The following is a 16,252-nucleotide window of genomic DNA, read 5'->3' as shown; positions in this document are numbered from 1 at the left end:
CGCCGGTGGGCCCCGGCAGCCGCCAGGCGACGCCGGCGCGGGTAGCCAATGGGCGGCGAGCGCCGGGGGGGCCGCGGGGGGCACTCTGGGAGTGGCGGTTGTTTCAAGATGGCGGAGGTGGCCGCTGGGCCGGGTGGAGGCGCTTATTGGAGTCGGGACAGTATCCTTCTGCAGGGCGCGGGGGGCCGCGGCGGGGCTGTGCCGTGGCGAGGGAACCTGGGTGGGCGGCCTGTGGGCAGGGACGCGGGGGTAGGGGTCTGGGGCGTGGAAGTGAGCGGCGCGGGAGGGTGCTGGCTGTGAGCGGCGGCGGGGGCGGCCTGTCAGGGCAGGAGGCAGGGGCGTGGGCGTTGGGGTTTGGTGTAGGGAAGGCTGGAGCTGATGCGGGGTGGTGGGACGGGTGAGGTTTTGTGGCCGTGGCACGGGAGGTTTGGGGGCTCCGCTCACGAGTGTGGGGGAGCTCAGCCTGGGCAGAGAGGTTGAGCGTGTGCTTGTGTGGGGGGACTGCAGTGTTAACGTGGGATTTAAAAGCAAAGGTGGCCTGCAGGAGGCGGGGGTGGGTGTTGTGTGTCCACCTCCTGTGTGACCTAGCTATGAAGCCCTGCGGGAAGTAAGTATGTAGGAAACAGGGAAGCTGGGTCCAGCTTATGGAAACTTGCAAGGGAATTAATAGAGAGATACAGGTTAGAGGCTGAAGATGTAGCAAGAAAAAGACTTGTCTTTTGTGATTGTCATCTAAGCTTGAATACAGGCATAACATTTACAGTAAGTATGTGGGGGGGGTGGAGGCTGCAGTGCTCTGTCTGTAAGGGGCAAGTGGGAGGCTCTGGTGGTCTCGTCAGCAGGAGATGTCAGCTTCAGTTGTGGGAGACTACATGGGGCTGGACATGGTGGTGGACATGGACTGGAGTAGGTGGTGGCTGTGGTGTTGGGGATTCAGCCTGTAGAAGCCTGGCTAGAGAGAGATGCATTTGCATGGTCCAGAGAACCCAAAGGAATTGGCATGGATGTTTGGGCTCATGTGACTGAATTAGAGGCTCAGGTACTTGAAGACATTAGTATGGAACTGACAGTCTGGCCTGGTGGAAATTTAGGAGTGATAATTTAGCTGTAGATATGAGGGGCATGAAGCATTGCTGTTGCTCACGCTAAGAGTGGATTTCAGCATCAGCTAGAAGTGATTGAGAAGTGGTTGATGCATGTGTGCTCTTGTATTTATGTTTATGTTTGGTTGCATGTTCACTGAAAAACAATGCACAAATGAAATGGGCCGACAATCCAATGGACTGTTCAGGGAGCACATTGTTATGATTTACCATTTGTGTTAAAAACCCCCCAACTTTCTACAACTTTTCCTGTGATGGTAGTCACATTTCAGATTTATTGCCACATTGAAACTACTCTGTTTAGTTGTGGAAGTGTTGATGCAGTTGTAATGACTGTCTTTATATCAGCTAACTACCGGGTTGACAGGTTGTTTCCAATGATTAAATATGATTTCTTGAGTCCAGCAGTGGCCTCATACATTGTGATATTACAAGGAATGATGCTTTTCCTGACAACCATTTCCATTTCACATATTTTTGGTAGTAGGTAGTGTTACCTCTGATCTTAGAAAAGTTTAAACTTAAGAAATGCATATGACATGAGAGCCGTTATAGTGGATGCTTTCAAAAAAGGAGGGTGGGAAATTTGGGAGATTTGGCATTGGTTTAATAGGTTTGGAAAACTGAACTTCTCTCTAGAATTGCTGAATAGATACGGCATAGCAAGGCAGATGCACTGTTGCTGTAAGGGAGTCATTCAGCATCATAAGGTGTTCAGTTTTCTCTCTTGCCTGTATGACTGTCTCTGCCGTTGCCTTGAATGTTAGCTGTGGTGGTACAAGGTTTGTAATGTGTATAGTCACCTTGCTGGGAGCCTTGAGAGGCGTGTGGCAGGGGACTGATGTTAAATGGTTGATGTACTGTCCCCAGTCTTTCACTGTTGAGACAAGGATGTTGGACCTGTTTATGAATCAGCTTCTGAGTCACTGCAATTTTCAGTCCAGTTGATTAAGGTGAGCTGATCTGGCTTTGTTTCTTTCTAATACAGTAGGCTGTATTGGAGAGGGAGAGTGATCCAGGTAGCTGGGGGGCCGTAACAGCAACAGCTTTGACTAATTTTTTCATCTTGCTATTAGGGTACCTATCCACCACAGTACCGATACTAGAGGCAAACTTCAGAAGCCAAATGTTGTTTAGGCAAACCTGTTTTGTTTTCTATAGCTATGTGTTGACACAGAGATCAACCATATGTCAGTTCAGAAAGCAATCACCTGTGCTGAAGTTTGTTGTTTCTTGTATGAGTTGAAGATGTTGTCCTTGGTGTCCTGCAGATTGCTGTCATAGTCTGACATAGCTGTTTGGGCTGGGCTGTGATCCAGACGTGGACTTTTGATCTACTTTGGTGCTTTTTGGAAAGAGAGGATGCAGTGCTTTACCTTCAGAGTTTATTCAGCTTCCTCACCCGGTTCATGGCACAACCCTACAATGCATTGTGACAGCTAGAGATAGCAGGCTGCAGTTTACAGATCAAAAGTGCTTTTAGCATTGGTAGAGAGAGATGGCTTTGTAGTACTTAGCACTAGTCTCAAACTGATGTAAGACTGATGAGTGATAATTGTTTACTAGTGATAAAGTGGATCAACAAGATCACAAGTGAGTGTGTGATCAAGCCCTTCCAGTGTGACAGATTCCAGTTATGTGATGGATAGCGGGTATTGATTGAATTTGAAGTTCCTGTCCACAGGGTGAAGCTTCTAGGCTGTTGATAGTTTTCTCCACCGTGTGGTAATTGATTAAATTAAGGTTTTGAGATTATACTATCAAAATCAAATTTTAGTTAAGGCAAAAGTTAGTGTAGGTTAATTGAAATATTTTCACCGTTTGGCTTTATTGTATGAAGACAATGCATTTATCTGTAAGCAGTACAGAAATTAAGTAATTGTGTTAATTGGCCAACCTTAGAAGGCTGAGTAAAGTAAAGGGGTATGAACAAAAGATAGTGGAACAGAATTTTGTACTGTGTGCTTTTGTTTAGTATAATGTTAGTTACTTCTGTGGGAATAAAAATCTTTATGTTCAGCAAAATGAAACTGTTGCTTTAAGAAAGACACTATAGCTTACACCCTTCCCTGAATTGTGTTGAATCCTATTTTTAGTGACTTGTAGGAGGTGAAGATTCAAGTTCAGTGACTGCTACCATAGCACAAATAATATGGTGCCCAGTTCTTTGTGATTTTTTTTTAGAGTGTTTTCTGTGGTCAAATAATTCAGTAGTTAAAGCCGTGGGTTATTTGAAAGTTCTTGAAATTTCTTGAAGGAAATAATTTCTCAGGCTTTCATCTGTTACTCAACATGTGATGATCAGATGAGAATGACTGACTTCCTTTGAAACCTTTTGCTGTTACCCTCATTTATGTTTCTTAGCATATATTGTGTAAAATGTATTTAATCACAGTATGAATATACACTATTTCAGAATTTATTCCCTATGTATCAAGAGGTTCCTTATATAATGTTAACCTACTCTAATTTAAATACACATTATTACTTCATTATCTTAGTAATTGGACTTGTAACTGGGGCTGGTCCCTGGGATCTTTTGTGAAGGTGACCTCTAAGATAATCTTTACAGGCTGACAGTTAATGCACAGTGAAGAAGGAGTAATGTTTTTTGTTTTAGCAATCTATGTGTTTGTTTTTTCTAGTCAAGTTTTACTTCCTTTTGGTGCTCCCAAAGTGTTGCCAGTTCATTTTTATATCAACGGTCTTCTAAAATTAAGAGCCAAAATACTTATTTTCATAGTTCTGTTTGAAGGGCCAAGCTTGGTCTTTTTTGTTTATTACCTTTAACAAAGCCACATGCAGTTTCTGATGAAGAACAGCCGATGATACCTGTTTCAGGTATGATCTAGTAGCTGTAAACAAAGGTTTTTCCTGTGAATGCTAAACTTTGCAATGTCTTTTCAGGTACATGGTTTGCGTACTTATGTGTGAAACATACAAAGTGTGAAACATACATAACATCACATGTTGTAATGGGACAAACAGGAGTATAGCAGAGTATTTATGCTTTGCTGCTTAGATAAGTGTATGGCGTAAGATGAAGTTTCAGGGGAGTTGTTTTAGGTACCGCATAATTTTATCCAATCTGTAAGGTAAGCTGAATTTTTGATGTGGTCTCCAAAGAATGTTGAAGCATTAGAGATACCCAAGTCTTTTGTAAATTTTGAAGAGATCAATTAAAATGAAGATTCACTGTATAAAGAATAAAATCATTATTTTTTAATTAGTTCTCTTGACCTTGATTTACTGAGTGCTTGTGTACATCCTTGGGGAAAAGATGGGTGTTCTTAGCCCCCCTTCGAATTTTCCAACTGTTTTCAAACACAGCTTTTGCAGTGACACCAGGTCCTGAAAACATGTCTGGGGTTGCTTAACTCTATAGTGAAGTTGTGTGTGTGTCCAGGGTATGTTTAGCAGTTATAAATTTTGAGGAATCCTACTCTCTGGGTTTCGAGAGCATGGTTACTTTCAAAAACTGCTGGCCAAACAGCTCTATTAAAAATCTCTGCGTGTGTTTTGTAGCTAGCATAGTTCAAAGCAGGCAGTGTCAGATCATTGTACTCCATGCTGTGGAAAGAAATCAGTGATCCTAAATGGCAGAAATGGATTCACTCTGGGAAGTATTCTTCCACTTTTGTGGAAGAGAATTTTAGAAACATTGTTTTCCCTTGTGTATAAGCATGGAGATGTTAAAGCAGTTCTTTCACTTGAATTGCTGGTATGCTTCTGAGATTTATTACCCAAATACATGCAATTTATCAGCTGCTAGTGTAAAATCAACATTTTTTCTTCAAAACTTCTTGTACTTCTGAACAGTCAAAACTCCTGGCTGTTGGCTTTCATCTGGTTTAGGTGTTAGTGTCAGTGTTGGTACTTCATAATTGCAGCACCTAGATTTTCAGTGCTTCCATGTTTTTACCATTGGTAGTGGTGAACTAATTATGGCAGGAAGCTTTTTACAGATGATCTGTGGAGTGTGCACTGGAGTATTACATTACTCATATGCTTGGTACTGAATGTAACTAACAATTAGCCTGAGCAATCAGTAAGTTGGATGTATAACAGAAAAAAATTGTATTTTATCATATGAGTGGTACTTTTAACAGCATTACTGCTGCATGGTTCCTTGTCTTTGAGTGTCAAAGCAGAAGCTCAGTTTTAGGCTTTTGCATCTTAAACACAGGTTTTTTCATTGGACCTCAGTCAGAAGATGTGTGTTTCAGAATTTACTTTGATGGTCATTGTGGCTGGGTGTAGTTCAGTGCTGTGCACCTCTTTTTCTGCTAATATGTTCATCTTAATAAAATTTTATATGGAGTGAGAGGCTGGGGGGAACTGCAAATGTATATGAAATGCTTATCTTTTTGAAAAGATCTGCTAAGGCAGGGATGCCTTTGTGGAAATCTTGGTCCCTTTTGGCTTTATAATCTGTGTATTCTGCTTCTCTTCCATTTACAGGAGTGTCTACAAAAGGAAATTTAAGAGCAAGGAATTTGCCAAAATATCAGAAAAGTAAAGCTGACCTAAAGGTGCCTGTAGCTGTTGCGTCTGTTTCCATGGATTCTGTTAGAAGCACAGGAGATCTGACAGGGCAGCAGGTCAGTAAAGGCAAATTTTTCTTGCTCTTGAGAGTGCCCATAGCAGAGAAATGGCATAAAATATTGAGGTTGAAAACTTTAAACAGTTTTAGAGTACTATTATTTTTGCAGTTTCTTATACTTTTTGACGACTGACTTGATGGCTTGATGGCAAAAATTACTTTTCCACTGAGATTGCTTGCCCCTTTAAGGGGAACAAAGGATGAATGCGCCTGATTTATGTAAGTGATATGTCATTGAGGCTATGTAAAACAGATTATATATATTTTCCTATGTGTGTATGTGTACAGAGGGAGAGAGAGAGTAACTTTAAGTAGCTCCTAATTTATGAGTTACTAGATAAACACGCAAGAAGTTGTGTTTCAGTGTATTCAGTTTCATTGTTCTAGTCATATCACTTAGAAACAAGACCTGTAATAGAGACCTTTTTGCTGTAGCTGCTTATATTAGTAAGGTAAAATCACTTCCTGTTTTTGACAGTAAAAGTTTAAAGTGTGTGAAAAGTAGGAGTAGCTTTGTCAGTTGGCTTTTATCTTTGGTTCTGCTTTGGATTGGCTGGTCTACTGTGACAATAGGTGATGCTTTTGCTACAGTTTATTGCATTAGAAATTTCGTATCTGCAGGGTTTCCTTTGGAAGATTATTCTGTATTGTGATATTCAGAAATCTGTTGAGAGATACAGTTTTTCTAACACGATTTGTATAGTACTGTGACGGTAAGTCATTCAAGTACTGTTAAGTCCCTTGCCTAGCAGCCATCTTGGACAAGTCTGTAAGTCACTCTAGGGTTTGGAATTCTGCCTGTAAGTGGGAGGATATAAAACTTCTGACTGCTTCTGAATTGTTGTATTGTCATGAATTTGATTTTTGTTCTTCATCTGGGCTAAGATGTCATTCTCTGTCTTCTGTGTGCTGAGTAAATCCTGTGTGCCTCACATGTACATTCAAAATTGATGTGAAGACAGATCATTCGATTCTCATTGCTTTGACAGTGTCATTGCCCTTCGAATCCTTCAGCATGACACTAATAACCTGTGTCATTTTTAGGGCTCCTCCTGGACGCATCTCTTTCCATTTCTCTGTTTATGTGTACTTGCTTTCAGGAGGCTGGTATGTACCTCCACTTTGCAAATGATGTCCTTAAGTTATTAAGAAATTTCACACATAGTCCCCATTATGCAGAAGCTTTATGTAGAAGCATCTCTTCATAGGTCTCTACAAGCCCGCTGCCTCATAGATGCCTTTATAAGTCACATTAAAATCTGTTTTATTGCATGATGTGATGTTTACATTGCTTGTTGTTTAGAGAATTTTAACTCCTTTTTCCCTGTCAGAACTGATGGGGTAGAAATGGTCTTTGTTTTCTTTCTATAATGCCTAATATGCGATACTGTGGTTGAAGACTCAAATGTGCTTTTATAAAGTTGACAATATAATGCGTTCAAAGCTTTTTCTCTTTTCTAACCTTCTGTTTTTCTCTTACCTTGCCAAATCCTTATGGACATTTTGTACTCTTAACTTTGAAGATAAGCTCTGGATTGAAACAAACAGAACAAATAAATTTTAGTTGTTATGAAAGAAAAAGACTTCACAAAATTTTTCTTCAAGGAGTTTTCATCACTAGCAGAACTAATTTGCTTCAAGCTGTTGTGTGCATGTCTAGGGAGTGCTGATCGTTTCAACACACTGTTGTACTGGTAGGTAGGTTGCCATTATGATTTACCAGGATCCTCTTCTGAAGAGAATGGCTTGAGTTTTGCTCTAATGTGAATCTTGGCAGAACTGATTTACCTTTTCTTCATTCAGATAGACTTGAGCACCACAAAGGAAGATGAGTGTTTTGGAGAGGACTTCGAAAAGGTCTTGTTAGCTCTGGAGCTCTTCTGGTACTTTTAATAAATCAGTGGTTTGCTATACTGGTCTTGACCAAAATTTCCCATCTTCCTACTTCCCATTTGACAGAAGTTGTCTGCTGTCATGCAAATTGTCATCTTCTGAGATGTGGTTTCTGAAGAGGATCTTCCATTTATGTAGTACATTTCATCCAGAAAATACTGAGTTATGAAACTGTTTTCTGTTACGAAACTGAGCTGTGTAGAAAGGACAGAAATCTGGAAAAAGCCTCTGTCTCATTTGTTGTCTTGTTTTGATGGTGCAGTGTCCCTGTGAATAATTCCACAGCTTCATTTTGACATTTGTTATGGTTCAAGTCTGCCTTGAGAATTTTTTATCTGACATCAATCCATATCTGTGGGTGACACAAAAGCACAGACTAACTTTTCAGATTTCGCCCTTCATCCCACAAATGTTTGTCTGACAAGTATATATGTAGGTTTAGGTAATAGCTTGAGGTACCTTCTGTTAAAATCTCCTTCACTAATGTAACGAAGTTTCTGCCTCTTTTTTTGAGTGAAAAATGTCCTGTAACTTTTTATTTTTCTTAAAGAAGTTCCATCATCTAGCTGCCAAAAAAATAGTTTTCAGACATTTTTAGCATGGGAAATGGAAATCTTTCAACCATAGTTGAATTTGAATTCAGTTAAGTTAAAGACATTCTCCTTTTGCATGACTGTAAATAGCACCTGAAGAGTTAGGTGGCTACACATAAGTCTGTGTAAAATCACCACCTTATTCAGAAGCAACATAGACCTTCAAGTGTTTCAAACCGCTGTTCAAGAAGCAGTTAGCTAAGAATGGAAGGGGGTACTTCCTCTCTTACATGCGTAGATCAGCTGCCCATAATGGTAAGGAGGGGAGAGAAGCCCAGTGTTTGCTTCCTGTGCTCAGGGGTTGTTCTGTGCTGTATTGTGTTAACTTGGCCAAACTGCAAGGCATTTGTGCTTGTATCTCATGTTAAGCACTGTATGCCCTCGGGGAGGATTGTAGTATTTTTAGGTCTGTAAAAATCTAAGCTGAAAACACGTCAGATTAGTGGAAATACTTAAACTTGTCTAAATCTTGGGCAGAGTAATATAGCTCTTACTGCTGCTTTCGTCTTGGGATTCTTATTTTGTGCTTAGTGCTAGCACTGGCGAACTGAGACACCAATGACAGAAATTTTTGATAAATAGAAACAATTTAGAACTGAAACTGTTTCCTGCTTGGAAACACCCAAACCGGGTAATGCCAATAACCTCAATAATACACGGGACTGTGGCGAACGCGAACAGCAATATGCCCTCTGGTGGACACGGGTAACAAACGCTGCCGTTCTCTGTGTGATCAAGGAATGCATCGAAGGAGCTGAAGTACTGGAGTATGTTAAAGGATTGTTTTGAGAATTAATAAGTACGAAGGTAGCAAATAAATGATGGAAACCAAACAATAGTGAAATGTGAAAGGGTGTGTACTTTTCTGTATATTAAAAAAAAATCCTCTGAAATAAGGACTTAGCATCTACTAACAATATATTACACTCATTTTTGCTGTTTTGGATGGTTTAGTCCAGGGGTCCTCAAACTGTTTAAACAGGGGGCTGGTGCGGGGATGAAGTGGCAGGCAGTCATCTGTGGCTGCTTGGTTTCCCCCCCCAGCCCCCGGCGGGGGGATCTGTAAATACCGGGGGCTGGATTGAGGACCCTGGGGGACCGTATCCGGCCTGTGGGCCATAGTTTGAGGACCCCTGGTTTAGTCAAACACTAAGGCAGATTATTTTTTTTCCCTTGCTCTTTCATTTTAGGATGCTAAGGTAAAGTTTGGTATTGCTGCACTAGATTTTCAAGTCGTGAGAACCTCCTGCCCTTTATGAATCAGGGAATAGTCTATGCCTTAAAACTTTATCCTATACATTTAGTATTGAAGCTAGCAGCTTGCATTTGAATTACAAGTGTTTTCAAAAAAATCTCCACAATTTGGTAATCTGTTTTACTGAACTATACTTATATTTTTAAAAATATGTATTTTATTTCCAGTTGGAATTTGTCTACTTTCAACTTCTAATTATTAGGCCTTGAAGTGCTTTTAATATCTCATGAAATATTGGTTCTGCTTTAAAGAGTACTATCTATAATGTTACTTTTAAATTTTCAGGTAACTAATGAAGGAGGAATGAAGAGTGCTTCTTTAAAGGATTTGTGTCCTGAGGACAAGAGACGCATTGCAAACTTAATTAAAGAACTTGCCAGGTAAGAATAAGCATCACCTGAAAATGCATTATGTTTAAGGGTAGTTATTCCTCTAATTAATCTTAAGCAGTGTAGTATTGCATTATGGAACTGAATATTTAAATAAGGTAATTTTTGTTGCTGGAGGAGGTATGAAGAATGAAGCAACCTGATTGGTTTTTCCTTGCTTTCTGACCCTAAACCCCCTAAACGTTTTGAAAACAAAACCCGAAGTTTTGTGACCTGCAGTAGTTCACCTGTATAAACCTAGTCACGGAGCTAGAGTTTTGTTTGCTGTTTGTATCACATCCTTTAAATAAACACATGTTGTCTTCTGGAAATTACAAACTTTATTGATACGAAACTTTGTGGTGCTTGTTTGTCAGGGGTAAGCTTTTATATGGAGTTCCACATTAATAGTGGATTGCTGATCTTGTGGCTGAAACAAGTTAATCACTATACGCCCATGTTTGCACATGTAGATCAGTAGAGAGTCCAGTGTAATTTTAACTTATTAGCCAAACTTTCTTTTGTTTTGATGAATTTCTTCAAGTTATCCCTGTTCTTTGAAAGGAGATGCAGAAATAGTGCAAGCAAAAACAGCTTTAGTAAATTTTTTTTCCTGCGTTTCATCCCAGTGCTAGTCACATTCGTGAAGAGAAATGACACGAAAAATAGGTTGAATTTGAGTGAGGAGACTTTTACCTCTGTGTCCCTAACACTTCAGAATCTCTGGAAATCTGCTTCTTGGCTGTAAAATTGAGAAGGAACACATGGGGCCTTAGCAGGTTTTCGCATATCAGAGGGGAAAGTCTCGTGAGATGATCTCAGTCCTTTGGGCTAAAAGTTAGCATCCATACTAAGAATTTATAAAGGCAAAGTTTTTCTAGAACAAAATGAAGGTTCTCAGTTATTAATGAAATGCTTTTTTGCCATAGATTTCATATGTCTGTGCAATAATCGGCAAGCGTTACTGTCCTTTTGCTTTTTATGTTAGGAAAGTTTGGGCAGAGAAATGTAAATTACTTGCTCAAGGTCATACAATAAGTCTCTGGTGCAGCTAGGAATATTTTCTTTCTGATTATCCTCATCCAGTGGACCATTTTGCCTGCTAATAATTTGTACCAATATAGAATTTCTTGCTATACAGTATTTTAGTAATTTTTGAAGTTCTTCATGCTTGCAACTCTATTTTATCCTACCTCATGTGTTGGAAAATGTATAGTTAAGGCTGTCATAAAGAGTAGATTGCTGGGAAGCCTGGTTACAAATTGTCATATGTTGGAGCTATTCGGACACTGTTGCCACTGTTGATATATAGAGGTATATTCTAATATTAAAAAAAGCCTTTTATTACATTGTTCCTTGTAATACACTGCTCCCTAGTGAATAGTAGTACACTAACTCATTTGAGCATGGGATTCTTCTTAACTCTCAGATGCTGTCATTTGTCCCTGAGGACAGTTTGATATTTCTGCCTGACATTTCTTCAAAGAAAAATAGAAGGTGCAGCAACATTAATTTTGAAAAGTAAAATTAGTGGAACACTATTATTTTATACTTAGTTCTCTTTTATTTTTAAACCTAATCATATTTTTATTGGATGTAATTAAAAGTCCTTTGCAGAGTAATAGGGAAGTTGAACTTTAATTCCGCTCACCTCGTCACTTTTTTAAATCTCTCCATAATTTTCATCCCTAGTTGTGCAATGATGGAGGGTTTTTACAAGCAGTAGAACATTCTTTGCTATTTAAGAGAAGAAAAAGAACCAGCAGAATGCTGAAAGTTTTCCAAGAAGACTGTCCTGCCATAAATACTTGGAATATAATAAAAATCTCACTTGACCGGAGCTATGCTTCACTGTTCCTTATTTTACTACTATTTATGAATGAAAATGATAGTAGTTGGGACTAATTCCTGCATGTTTATTGCAGGATGGTGGACAGAAATAGATTGGTCAATAACTGTTTGCATGAAGGCAGTTGTAAAGTGGTAAAGTTCTGTCTGCATGAAAACCAGTGGCAAAATACAATTAACTCCTGTGGCTTGAATATCAACCAATTCTTGCTTGAGCAGTTCAGGATATTGGTCTTTCCACTGACTTCAGTGGCTATGGAAGGGAACGCTAATGTACTTTTCTTTCTCTTCCTATTTTTTCTTCTTTTCCTCTAACTCTTATTCCCAATGTACTTTTGAACATTGAGAAGGTTGTGCCTGTGCTAATATGCTGCAATGTCAGACTTTGTTTTGGTGTGGTTAAATTCTGATGATGGCTATATTATTATCCTTTCCTTTGAAAAAAAATCAGTTGCTGGGCTGTAATGCCCTGCTGCTGGGGATTCCAGTGGCTGACATTACATTAGCTGTTAGGGACTTTATGACATTGATCTCTGAGAAAGGGTTGAAAGAAAGGACTCAGCTGTATCCTTTTTAATCCTCTTTCTAGGCTAAATAATCTTTGTTTTACTCTGTGCTGCCACCTGTAAATCTGACCATTATTTTTCCTTTCTTTGAACATATCCAGCCTATCTTCCCTCTTAAGGTGAAAAAAGAGAAGCAAACTGGATCCAGGGTTTAAAAGACTTCAATGTTGTAAATTTGAACTTTTTATTGCATCAGAAGATTGTTTCCAAATGGTTTTAGTAGGGGAATTTCTGAGTAGAGTGAGTCATGCCCATGAATGCCAAAGTGCTGTGAGTAAATGGGTAATTCTTGAGCGTGATCTGCCATAGTTTTCTAAAACAAGCAGCATGGCATCTTTGTGTTTTCAGCAAGCTGCTGCTGGGTAGTGGTGAAAGTGGCAGACACAGTATGAGCAAATTTTAGCTCTCCCTAAAAAGCAGAGTTCTTTTAAAAGGCAAAAAAGACATTCTCTGAGCTTTTATCACTGCAGGCTACTCCTGAAGCAGTCATCAGCTTATGTAATGAAATGAGCAGTGACATGGTGAAGACATTGAAAGATTCCTACCCTCATACTCTGTGCTAATGTCAGGAAACATTAGCCTCTTCCAAGAGGGAGCAGCTCAAGGTCCTCTGGGACTTAGCCAGTTGACTATTGATCATCAAGGGCTTGCTAGACACCGTAACTAGAATGGTTACAAAGTATTCTGGAGTGAAATACTCTAAGTGATATGTAGGTTTTGAGTGCTCTCTTGTGTTGGTGTTTGGCTGAATGGAGAGGGTCCAAACTTTGCAGTGAGAGTGAATATGTGTGTGCTTGCAAGCATTCACCTCACTCCAAACTGGTATATAGACATAGTACTGTGACTTTCTGGCTCCAGCTGATGTGTATGTTCCCTGCCTATACAGCTCACATAAGCAGTTTGCTTTAGAATGAACAGAGGTATTGACAAAGTGATGTAGAATGGTTCATGAAAGTTTAATTTTTGTTTTTAGTGGTGAGAATTGGTATTGAACAACTTTTATGTTCTTTCTTTTGTCATATAAGATAAACATTGAGAAAGCTGGCTCCCAGTTGTCTTTGCAAACAAATCTTCAAAAGCAACTTAGGTATAAAGGTTCATAATGCCCTTATCCACCAAAAGGAGGGAATGATTGCCCTTTTCAAGTGAGATACAGGATGTTTTTTGTGATCAGATGTTGTGGTTTAACCCCAGCTGGCAACCAAGTACCACGCAGCCACTTACGCACTCCTCCTCACCCAGAGGGCTGGGGAAGAGAATCGGAAAGGACTGTAAAACTCGAGGGTTGAGATAAGAACAATTCAATAGGTAAAGAAAAAAGCCATGCACACAAGCAAAGCAAGGAATCCTTTCACCACTTCCCATGGGCAGGCAGGTGTTTGGCTATCCCCAGGACAGCCGGGCTCCATCACACGTTAACAGTTACTCGGGAAGACAAACACCATAATGCCAGATGTCCCCCCTTGTCAATTTATTGTACAGAAGCACGAGGTTTTATACACTTTCAGAAGCTGCGCGTTTTAAACTAATTGGTTCTTGAAGCTAAGCCTTGCATACTAGGCAATCCCTGATTGGTGGTTAACTACCAGCAATTAACCCCAAGGTGTTACCTTTCCTTGGCGCCATCCTTGGCGCCATCCGTCTCCCACTCCCCTGTGCTCTGTAAACATGCCTCATCATGTTAATTGTTGTCTAGACAAGCTCGAGCACATTCCCCTCAGCTAACTGATTGCCATGCATGGTTCTAGTTTGCAGCCCGCTCCTGCACCCCCTTCCTCCTTCTTCCCCCAGTTTATACACTTGGCATGATGTCATATGGTATGGAATACCTCTTTGGCTAGTTTGGGTCACCTGTCTTGGCTGTGTCCCCTTCCCAAATTCCCGTGCCTCACCAGCCCTCTTGCTGGCAGGGCCTAAGAAACCGAAAAGTCCTTGATTTAATATAAACATTACCCAGCAACAACTAAAAACATCAGTGTCCTGTCAACATTTTTCTCACACCAAATCCAAAACACAGCACTGCACCAGCTATTAAGAAGAAAATTAACTCTATCCCAGCTGAAACCAGGACATCAGATTAGTGTCTTCCTGGCAAAGACCACTTGGCATGCCCAGAATGACTTGTATCTGCAAGCTGGTAAAACAGGCTTCAGACAGCCCTTTGTCCTTATTGAGAAAATACTTCCTCCTTCCCAAGACCTTGGTTTGCTAAACCTGTTGTAGGGTGCTGGCAGTCTGGGATGCTATCTTTTCTACTGACGTTGCTTTATGTGGACTTTTTATCCTGATATGAAGATGAAATTGACCAACTAAAATTGAAATTTTCCAACAAAAGGTGAAAATGGGAATCAAAACAGGTTAATTTGGTTACAGAACTGGAAACCATTACAAAGGAGGACAGTAAAACTATTGTAGCGTGTATGTGCTGTTTAAGTGTTTTTCTTCCAGCACTTAGGATCTTTGAAGGACAACTTGCCTGTGGAAGTCCGTATTGCAAACCTGCAGTGTTTGGCCTCTTGGATTGCCTTCTCTCCTCAGTTACACTACCTCATAATTAACCACATTGTTACCTGGCTTTAACTTCAATGTCAAGATGTTTTTTTCTTTTTCTTTTGTATGCTACTTTAGGGGCAACATTGTGCTGCAGTTCTCTTAATTGGTCAGGCAGTGAGACTGCAAATGAGGTATCCCTAAGCTTGTCTGGAAATCACTTCTTGTTGATAGGTAAAGCATGCCTAGGATTATTGTAGCACCAATCACATGTACCTTTTGTGCCTAAAAAGTCATTTGTAGCTATAAATTTATGCTGTGAGGTTTTTTTTTTTTTGTATATTGCAAGTTGCAGATCATAAAAATCTATTAATTGTGCAGCAATTTCAGTTATATTTTGGGATCGTTGGTCTCTTTTGTTATTTCTAATTTTTTTTTTAATTTATACAAACTGCCTGTGATACATTTGACTCGAGTATCAGATTTGTTAACAGTGTCCTTAGATTAAAAATGCTGCCTTTCTTTGTTGCTGCAGTGCTGGTATTAAGTATCACATTGTTGCTCAGCCCTGCCAGAGGCATGTTGTGATCAACTCTGGCATGAAAACTTGTTTCATCTTTCTGGAGCCCATCTTTCACTTGTAATACCTGATTTTATTCCATGATTTCTGTGTGTGCTGGGCTCTGCATGATGCCCTTGCTTCATTTTTCCTCTCCCACCCCTTGTCTTGCCTGTTTCAGGTGCCATTCTTTTCTTGTGTTGTAGTTTAACCCTAGCTAGTAACTAAGTACCACACAGAATTTAAAACCTGTGGTTTTTGAGAATTATCACCAAAATATTTTTATCTTTCCTAGCTAGTTGGCAGACTAATGTCAGGTGAATGTTCCTTAAAAGGTAAAAGTTTCCAACAGGTATAGGACTGATCAGTGAAATTTCCAGTGGCTGTGTGTCTGCTGTTTGTTTATTTTGTCTTCTGTCTTTAACTTGCTCAGCCATGGTTCTTAATGTATTCATATTTCTCTTGGAAACACTCAATTTTCTAACATTTTAAAAAATTGAACACAGTATTTTAAAGTTGCTTTTTCAGCTTTTCTTTTCTTGTAAGTGCCTTCAATCAAGAAGAGTTCTTCTGAGTTTTGTCCCTAGGAGTGTTATCATGGCTCTTTCTTGTGCATGCCGTTTTTTCATCAGACAAATAAAACTTGGAAGTTCTGTTGACCTGTGCAGTGCTCAAGAAGTTCCACCTGGAGAGCATCAGTCCTGCTTACTCAGTAGAGTGAGTCAGTGTCATCAGGAAACTTGTTGATCAGTTCCTTCTTCAGATCAGTCAGAACTATTGGTATCAGCAGTGGACTAGGAGCACAACATAATAATTGGAACTGGTGATTTGGGAATTAATTTTAACATGAAGGCTGATGTTCTAGGAGGGTTTTTTTATCCATATATCTGCATTATGAATTTTTCTTTTCCTACAGAGACTCCTGTAAAAAAAAATTAAAATCTTTATTTGGATGCATCTAGAATTAATTACAT

General features: G+C 39.8%; 1 protein-coding gene across 3 annotated transcripts in view; it reads left to right on the top strand.

The window, feature by feature from the left end:
• Positions 1-48: 48 nt before the first annotated feature.
• Positions 49-16,252, top strand: part of KIAA1328 — a gene marked incomplete at its 5' end in the record, with an annotated part of 180,754 nt that continues 164,550 nt past the window's right edge. The window contains 4 exons of one of the 3 annotated variants that reach the window (XM_080371387.1): positions 49-160; positions 3,909-3,944; positions 5,565-5,704; positions 9,733-9,827. In XM_080371387.1, the coding sequence (XP_080227513.1) occupies positions 49-160; positions 3,909-3,944; positions 5,565-5,704; positions 9,733-9,827 (383 nt within the window). Of the gene's footprint in view, positions 162-3,905; positions 4,011-5,564; positions 5,705-9,732; positions 9,828-16,252 lie in introns of all 3 variants that reach the window. The other 2 variants (XM_080371388.1, XM_080371389.1) reach the window with 2 other exon arrangements.

Source organism: Falco punctatus, assembly GCF_963210335.1.
Source record: "Falco punctatus genome assembly, chromosome: Z".
Taxonomy (NCBI): Eukaryota; Metazoa; Chordata; class Aves; order Falconiformes; family Falconidae; genus Falco; species Falco punctatus.
The sequence above is the reverse complement of the archived record's forward strand: the minus strand, read 5'-3'. Positions and strand labels throughout refer to the sequence as shown.